The 9,499-nt window shown below is 39.5% G+C and overlaps 1 protein-coding gene across 1 annotated transcript in view; it reads right to left on the reverse strand.

Moving 5' to 3' along the window:
* Nucleotides 1-5,342, reverse strand: part of LOC108576120 (histidine decarboxylase) — a 9,824-nt gene extending 4,482 nt beyond the window's left edge. Inside the window, exons 1-9 of the mRNA XM_017939050.1 lie at nt 5,274-5,342; nt 5,031-5,063; nt 3,555-3,841; nt 2,738-2,995; nt 2,429-2,572; nt 1,686-1,752; nt 1,174-1,336; nt 403-473; nt 303-322 (exon numbers count right to left, since the gene is read on the reverse strand). Of these exons, the coding sequence (XP_017794539.1) occupies nt 303-322; nt 403-473; nt 1,174-1,336; nt 1,686-1,752; nt 2,429-2,572; nt 2,738-2,995; nt 3,555-3,841; nt 5,031-5,058 (1,038 nt within the window). The 5' untranslated portion in view covers nt 5,059-5,063; nt 5,274-5,342. The remainder of the gene's footprint in view (nt 1-302; nt 323-402; nt 474-1,173; nt 1,337-1,685; nt 1,753-2,428; nt 2,573-2,737; nt 2,996-3,554; nt 3,842-5,030; nt 5,064-5,273) is intronic.
* Between the last annotated feature and the right edge of the window lie 4,157 nt (nt 5,343-9,499).

Genomic DNA, 9,499 nt, shown 5'->3' on the forward strand with positions numbered 1-9,499 from the left:
CTGAAATCAGAAATTGAGATAACACACGCGTATTCTAAACGAGCGCTCGTTAACCCTTTGCAAACCCTTTCTGCGACTGAGAAGCGACATTGAATAATTCTCACTTGGTAAGTAATTGATCAAGACCGAGAGCAGATCTATGGGCCTCCGTAAATTCGTTCACCACAGTGAAATAGAGAATATACATCGAAATATTGAATTCGAAAATCCGATTTGGAATTCGGTTTCCTGTAGCAAAATAACCTCCGAGTGCAAAGGGTTAACATGCTTGGCAACAGCTTTTCAACTTATTCAGTAGTTACCATGTAATCGATAGCAAGGCCTGGAAATAAATAAGACGCCTTATTTATTAGGCGAATAGGTTAACTTAAAAACGGGGAAAAATGTTGCTCCACTCGTTACCTGAATTCTCATGCTTCAGGTACAACGGATCCACGTTGAAGGTCCGGTGCAACGCCTGGCTACTTTTCACCCTGAAACAATCGTTAGAAATTATCTCTAATTTCGTCCTTTCTCCAAAAATTCGATTTCGTACCGAAGTAGGAAAATCTCGGGAAAGAATCTGAATTTCATTCCGTTCTGTTTCTTTTTCTTCACCGTTTAATTTAGTTCACCCGATTGCACCTCGGGATATTCATTTTTTCCCTCTCATATTATACCTCAATTCATTGGAACGATTCGTATTATTAATACCTAATGGAACAGCAATTTCATTATCTTTCATGATTCTGCTTTAATTCAGCTGGACAGGAAACCTAAGCGAATTCTAATCTCTGTTCGATGTGGAAAAGAACGAAATATTTTTAATTAAGAGACGTAATCGATCGTGACAAAATCAATTTCTTTGTTGTATTCGTTTCGCGCGCTATCAGCTTTAACGGACACTCGAACATCGATGCTAAAGATTGTGAATTATGTCGGGTCGGCCGTACGACACGACGGAAATTGCAGGAAGAATGAAAAAACCGATTCTGCATCCGCTGTTCGAGCTATAAGTCATGAGAAAGAGGACGAGAGGTGATAATGTTCCGCGTTTATAAATTTTATCGGATCTACGACCATTTCTGTATTTGAGAATTCCTCTTTCTTTCACGATTTTCCTTTCTTCTCGTCGAACTTTTGTCGAATGCAAGTGTTTCATAATAAAATTCACAGCTTGAATCGTGCACTTACCACATCGCGGTGCAATCGAAGTGCACCATCAGCCATTTGCTAGGATTAAATGCGATCGAATCGGCATATTCTATACCTTGAAGCCAACCACGGAATTCGGGGCACACGAATGCACTGCCTGCATAGGCTGCATCCACGTGTAACCAGAGTCCATTTTGCTCGCCTGACGGTTAAACCAAACGGATAACACTTTAGTAATTAATTCGCCGAACAGAAATTTTGCCAATTAATCAGAATTTCCCAAAATGAATTTTCGAAAAATATTCCAGGAAAGACGTTTGCAGTACCGTTAATCATGATCTACTGCAATGTACATTCCTTCACTATTTCTAATTAGGGTAGTTTCCAAATGAAAAAATGAAAAAATTGATAGTTTCCAAAACGATGAAAATTTACAGTGAATTTTAATTTTTCCCGTTGAGAAGAAGTAGTTTACAAATGAAAAAAAATTGATATTCACTCGATAGTGTCGTATTTGTCATATTTTCCTTTATTTCCTTTAATTTACTTACATACTTGACCAACCTCCTTCAGATTGTCGAAGGCGCACGCACCGGTCGTACCCAAAGTAGCGCAAACCTTCGTAAACGAACGAGACACACGTTGAGATAAATGAATTTGGAAAATTTTCAATGTTATCACAAGTAGATTTCGACGGTTTATCAATTTTCCATTGAAATTCACCGAGAGGACGGCGCTTGAAATTTTCTAACCGAGCGGCGTGGCAACAAAACCTATTTCCACCGTATTTTAGATTTATCGTCTTGAAAAATGGAGGGTTTGCTAGTCGAGACCAGAGGTCCTTAGGGACCAACTAGCGAAAAGACAATCCGCCTTGCAATGCCATGTCCGCCCTCGTTTCTACTGCAACTGCTAACAACTCTGGCAAGGTTAATTGGCGGGGCGATCTTTTTATACTGCCAGAGTATCACTATCCCGCCTTAATGACGTTAATTGGAAACAGAAGGTACACGCACTTTCTCGTCAATTATGCTCGATAGTTTAATACCGTATTACGGAATATCATTCTTCTCCGACGAATAATCTCGCGAAGAACGTTCGAAATTTACGTTACCGAGGAATTTATTAGTTTGTAATATTTACGAGGACAACGAAGACAACGTATAATAAACGTGTAACGATGAATCAAGTATCTGACGTGATTGTTGCAAAATGGAGATAGATGTTCGTATCAATTGGAATTTTTATTCTCGATTTCGAGAGATACTTTAGAAACGTCGGTGACGTTACTCACGAAGAATGGAAGTAACCCCTCGGCTCTGTCGTGCGATATCGCTTCCAGCAACGTTTCCCCTCTCATACTGAATTCGTCGTCGGATTCGATGTACTTCATTCGAACCAGACCTATTAGTCCAGCCTTCTCCACGCTGGAGTGAGCCTGGAAACACCCACGGATTGCAAAAATGTTAACTCTTCTGTGAAAATATTGCAACTCATAGGAATTAATTTGCAAGAGAGAGAAGGAAAGTGGGAAAGGGGTGGTTGAAAAGCTCTTGGGAGAACGATGTGTCGGCAAGAAATGTTGGAAACAGAAAATACGTACTTGGTCGGAGCAATAGCCGACAAGACGTGAATTAATCTCAGCTGGTAAACGATCCGGCTCATTTTGTTGCACATCTCTAATGGCTCGGGTTCTTGCCGCGAGTAAGCAAACGAGGGTGGCTTCTGATGCGGTGGTTTGTATCACGCCACCACCTCCGGATCCTCCTGGGCGATGCAAGAATTCATCTGGCAGGCCGATCATTTTGCCCAGCCAATTCATTACGATGGTCTCCAGCTCTGTGCACGCAGGACTCGAGGCCTTTTCGAACAACGCGTTTGAAAGTTTCGTAATTAAAGGAATGCAACGATGTGCAGCTTTTCTTAGTAAAAAAAAAAAAGAAAGAAATTTCTATTACAGTGCATAGTTTGAAGATTTTTTCGTGAAGAATAATCGAGGAGCAGTTAAATAACTGAATTTTTTCATTTTTGAACAACGTTCGTTTGGAAAATATCGCGACGTTACGGCGCAAAAATTAGCGAATGGAATTGAGTATATTCGTAGACGGTGTCGTGTTCCTATAACTTGTGACTAAAGACCTTCCCTTTTACCCAAGCACTGACAACAGAAACGCGTATTAACAGAAGCGGACAAAACGTCGAATCTGAATGGCACAACTTCCGAACTCGGTATATGAGGAAGCTTCTGATTCAAAACGAGGTCTACTGTTAACATCCGTCGTGATAGAAGATTACGAGAATTACACGTACTATCATTTTCTTCTTCCAACGTTTCATTCGTGAGATTGAAATTTTTTCTTAAATTTAGTACCGCTGATTAGTTCAGTGACGATGTGTTGTAGCGATAGAACCGTTCTTACCCAGGTAAATCCTAGACAATTGATCGCGTCGGCCAGCATATCGGCCAGTAAGCTGGCAGGTGAATTCAAAGCTGGAAAATAAGCGTGCATGTGGGGACTCTGCCAATGCGTCACTCCTGGCATGATGCACTTTTCGATGTCCGCGAAAATGTCGTCCCAGGGCTCGCCGTCCACCGGTGCTGACGATGGTAGAACGTTTCTCAGGTAACCAGGAGAAACCGCCGGGTAAACGCGTCGAGATCGAATGTTCGCCAGATAATCGGCGATGTAATCCACCATTTCTTTTCCTGCCGATTTTAAATCACGTCACGAGTCTTGGTTGCGTCGGCGAAATTAACAACATTTCAATGAAATTTCTATTTCTATTTACTCATGCGAGAATTTAGCGTTTCCTTTTCCCTCGTTTGCGATGGCATTAACGAAATTTCATCGAAGAAATGTAAAAGTTGAATTTTCTTTTATTTTCTCATTCAGCGATAACTTATTATTCTGTGAAAAGTGTTGTTCCAATCGTCGTCGCGAGTCTTAGCATCGATGAAATTAACAAAATTTCATGGAAGAAATATAGAAGTTTCATTTCTATTTTTATGTGATCATTTTATTATTTAGCAAAAACTGCCGTATCTCGAATCATCATTGAGCAAGAAAATTTGATTACACTTCGTAGTGTTTAAAAAGCGAGGACTCGTCGACTTTCCTCGAACAGGATCAATTATTTAGTTTCGATGAGAAAACCTTAAACCGATTGTCTCTGGTTTTCTCTATTTAGAAGGGTCTGTCTTAAGTATATTGGTAAAATACTTCCGCGAACGCAATCGTTGCCACAAATAACCGCTTTGTTCCTTCCCCAATTCGTTTTGTTGATGCACCTTAAGCGCAACAATGTGATTCGATTCCTGTTCGCTCCTTCGATTTCAAACATAGTTCCAACGAAATTCTAACGTTTGTTCAACATTCGCTAATACGTTTATCGTAACAGCACATTTCAAGATAGAAACTGACAACGTTCCAACGCGATAGCCGTTTATACAGCTGTCGATTTTATTGTCCTTCCGAAACAAAAGATGGACGAACGGAGCGTTTTTCCGTACGAAATTGGATTTAAGGAGAAAGGGAAATCTCGTTCGGATGCTTTGCCTAGGATTCAGAGATTTAGATTGCAAAGACGGAATCTAGTGTGGCCCGTATTGGAAACAGTATCGAATCCATAAAACTCCCATAGACTTACTCCCCCTACGGTGATCCCTCTTTATTGGCACCGTTTTAATGCCTGGAAACAGATCTGACGACCTATTGCAAATTCCTCGTTTCATTCGCGTGACACGATTGCTAGGTTTACAAGCGTTTGCAACAGTTGTTAACATTTATCCACAGTGCACCATGCTTCACTGTTAAAACCATCACAACTAACGTAATAAACTAAACCCTGAATATCTTACGATGTACTATTTCATTTTTTCAATTTTTCTTACTTACCATGTTTACGGTACTCCTCTAGATTCATATTATCTGCAATGAAATTAATAATCACACTATAGTACACATTCTTTAGAAACAGAACTTTACGCACAAACGTAAAACTACCGAGAAATAGTTGAAGGATAGAATGAAAAAGTTGGAAGGAAAATTGCTTAAGTTCACACATGCACAAAAAAATGACACACAAAGTTAGAACACCGAGGACGCACACCGTACTTCCACCTTGATAGATTTGCTCACCGTTGATCCTACTCACAACAGCCAAATCTCGAAATTTCGATCGCACCGTAACAGGCGCATGTGGTGATGTTTAATTGATTTCACCGTGTCGAATGGCTAATTCGCGGGAGACGAAATCGAGGAACTCGTGGCGCGTTTCGCGGAAGCTTAGGATTTCACCGAGCGTGCCAACCAGATACGCTTAGCTGGCCTATGCGTGTTGACCTAGCATCGAACTTTAACGCTACGATAGGTAGTCGCGAATGATTTGTACGGATTCATCATCGATCGCTTGTCACATGGGCCCAGAGCTTATTAGGCTAGTGTCACAAGGCTCCCCGCGGCCTAGAACTAGATCGTACGCTTTCCTGTATTCGACTATCCGATCTGACCTTCCTTCTCTCTATCTTCCGAATCACGCGAACCTTCTCTCTCTCCCGTATTCGTCGTTATTTTGCAAAAAATTTCATCGATCTACCGCTAGATTCTTTCGCTGTAACGCTGTCGCGCGGGATCTAGTTAATTCGTAGAAGTAAGTTGGACATTGGGTTATGTCACGTGAGCGTAAGTTAAGTGGACAGATATTACTTAATCTTGTTTTGAGGAACAGAGGATCTCACTCGCGAGTATCGCGGAAATCCAGCGATGTTTGTGTCTTCGGTAACGCGGAGGGAAATGTTAAACGATGGGACCGACTGCTCGAGTTAGCCGAATTCGCCAAGTTCAAGCCACGTTCCTGAATTAAACGATACAGAGAACATTCTGAATATATTTTACACGCCAATTTATACACGATTTTCTGTACTTTTAAGTCATCATTTTCGTATTACATCAATTTCTATATTTATTTCTCTAGAATATATCAAACATGAATAAAAAAATCTCAATTTTTAAAGAATGCATTTAGGCCGTTTCTTAATTATTATACCTAAATATTAAATTCGTCGAGGCAGATGATAGTAGAAGATTGTCGCGTCTTGCGTTTTTCTCCCTCGTCTTATTATTGTTTGGATGAAAAGGGGCGCGTAAGGGAGGGGAACGATCAAGACGTTATCAGCCGCTGATTACACACAAGAAAATAAAAGATCCGGGAGGCCCATACGAGCGTAAAATGGAAAATCGAACATCGACAGTGAGGAGGATCTTCAAGCTTAAGCCAGAATGACGCTCGACGATATTAAAAGCTCGTCCTTCCACCGTTTCCGTTTCCGACTTTTGTAATTTCCCGTAGCTTTCAGTATTCGTGCGCGATTCGAAGGATTTATCAGCGATGCCGACTGCTTACGTGTGACGCGAGTCACCGGTACCTGATGCCGATTCGCGATTTCATCGAGAAATAAAAGTCCAACGGTGACGGACGCCGGAATATCTTCCGCGCGGACTGATCTTCACGATAGCGAAATTGCCCGATGAAAAATGTTTCATTGTCCACGCAACGTACTGATCTATTGAATTTCTTTACAACTATTTTTTATACTCCACTCTTAGTACTATAGTTTGAGCTATCGCGAAGATTTCATTGACTGAAATTTAGAGAATACAATTGAGAGCTGAATTTATTTTCACCAATTTCAGATATTTTCCGAATATTTATATTCACAGTTTCAAGTTTGTTTAAACGATCAAATGATTCTCAAGCTCTCTCCCAAATTTAGGAAACTTTTCCTTTTTTCTTTTCTTTCGTTAATTTTTCTGAATTTCAATCTCATTCAAACCTCAAAAATTTCGAAGATACGAACACCCAAATTTAAAAACCACCCTTAATACGTTAATAAAGTGTCAAATTATTCTCAAACGTAAGCAAATGATTCTCAGCATCGCAGAAAATGTTCAAAATAAAAATTTCATCGTTAACCAGTGATATTCACGAAAATCTGACCTTTTTAGAAGCTTCGTGTCCCACGACGAACAGGAACAACAAGATTCGGCGCTCGAGAATACGAACTTGTGGAACGTTGATGAATTGCAATCACTTTATAGACAACACGGAAGACGATTTTTCGGGCCTCGAAAAGCAGATATATCCACGGTTGAAGAGAATCGGTGGAATGCAAGTCGTTCAACAAGTGGCCGCTTTTATACAGAGACGCGCTAAGTACTAGCTGCTTTAGCGCAAGCGTAACCGAGGACCAAGTCGGAACGTGGAACAATTTCAGTGACTAAGCTGCGATCTTCAGGGACTACCGATGAACGATCTTACATTTCCACGCGCAATCTCGATTAATTTTGTTGAACGTTCGTTGTTCCTCTCTCTAACTACCCCTTTTGCAATCTTTTTCGACTTGCAACGATATTTTATTCCTCGTAAAGTTTATGAGATGCTTTTTAAAGATTTTAGCTCGGTGTTAAATTAAAGTGAAATAACGTGGAACGATGGATCGTTAGAAACGAATTAGGAAACTTTTCTACACGCAATTCAATTGTAAACTGATATTTAAAATTGCAGAAAGTTCAAATATTATCGTAACGGTACTTCACTTGCCTGAATTTGAACGAACTTTTTATGATAATTATTGCACGTCACATAAAAATTGTAAAGGTCTTCTACTTTTTTTAACGAATTATATTTCACGACTTGACCGCTTTGGTTACTGTAATTTGTTGCACAAAGATTGTGCAAAGAAACAACATATTTGCACGCGTTATTTCATATCTACGTAAACTGATTGAGTGTTAAATCGATTAATTCGTTTCACCGAAGCATCTGTTATCGCAGTTGCGTGTACGCATATCAATATTCAGCAAATGAAATTTTACGACAGGTGAAAACGTTCACCTGATTGTTTTCCACTTCGCTCGATGCTTTGTGGCGATAAAATACATACCTCCACGTAAAATTTCCATAAACATTGTTTCATTTATCAACGCCAAGTGTAACTTCTCAGAATTAAAGGCTGAAAGCGGAATTGTAAGAAATATACAAGTGACTCAATCTTCAAATAACTTGTTTACTAAATTTTGGCTGATTAGTCGTGATTGCTTGTGCTCTCTCGCGAAATGCAATGTAATAAAATAAACGTAAATGAAAGGTAAATTTTCCTATTTAAATATTTATTAAACAATACGTGGAAAATTGCCGAAGTTTTTGTTTAATTTGTATTTTAGAAATTTCGTTCTATTGGTAAAAGGTGCATCGAATTTAAAACCCGTGCAATTCTCGTATTTCTAAATTATCAGCGGCTGATCAGGCAGGTCCTGCATCTACTTCGAGAAATGCTTCGCTCAGACTGCATTACCTTGCACTTCTACATTCCGCTCGTTCACGTTTCAATTCCATTCACCACTCACTGGCGGCACTAACCTCTGCGAAATCCTTTCAACCCTCGCTGTTATTTACGATTTACATTAAAAAAGAATTTAAACGCGAATTTCCCAATTTTGAACGATCGCCATCGTACTCGAATAAAAAGTTTCAAATTGAAAACTCTGAATTTAAGAATTCGAGCTCACTTAATACAGAAATCACGTTGCTTAATCAATCTTTATAACTTACAACAATTTTCCAACAGAAAAGTCTTTAAAACTTGACTTCCTCAATCATCGTACTGGAATAAAAAATTCCAAGTTGAGAATTTATGAATTCAACAATTCTGACTTACTCGATGCAGAAATTTCGTTGCTCAATAAAATTAATTTTCGTAATCCACAACAATGTTCCAACAAAAAGATTTTAACTCTCTAATAAAACTTGAATTTCTCAATCGTCGAACAATTTCAAAATAGATTCTCTATTTTCCACGATACTGATGTATATTTTTCTTAATTTTCAGTGTTGTGCCAGGATGAAGGGTTCGGTGCTTCGTCATCATGGCTGCCAGAATAACGTGAGTAGACAGAAACATTTTCCTAGAACAAATAGGGTGTGTATTAAAGCGTATCACGAGCATCATCGTACACCGGGAACACTGTGCACACGTATCTCTGTCTAAATTCGCCGGAGAACAATTGTAGGCGTTAAGGGGGGCATTGATCCCTAAAATCACAGCGATTTGCCACGATTACAGATAATACGACAGTGATAACCGCGTAGACCGATATGAAACGGTAACCGAGTAAATCCATGGTAATTACAAGATCGAAAACTGCAATTAATCGTTTAAAAGAGGGGTTGCGACGTTATACATCTTGGTCGCATTAATCTCCATCGATTCATTGAGAAAATTTTGTTGGTTAAACGCGTTAACGCGTCGCGTAATTATTTATTTCAACTCCCCTGTCGCCAATTAATTTCGATCTTGAACAAACAG

This window comes from Habropoda laboriosa, unplaced genomic scaffold, assembly GCF_001263275.1.
Source record: "Habropoda laboriosa isolate 0110345459 unplaced genomic scaffold, ASM126327v1 scaffold333, whole genome shotgun sequence".
Lineage (NCBI taxonomy): Eukaryota > Metazoa > Arthropoda > Insecta > Hymenoptera > Apidae > Habropoda > Habropoda laboriosa.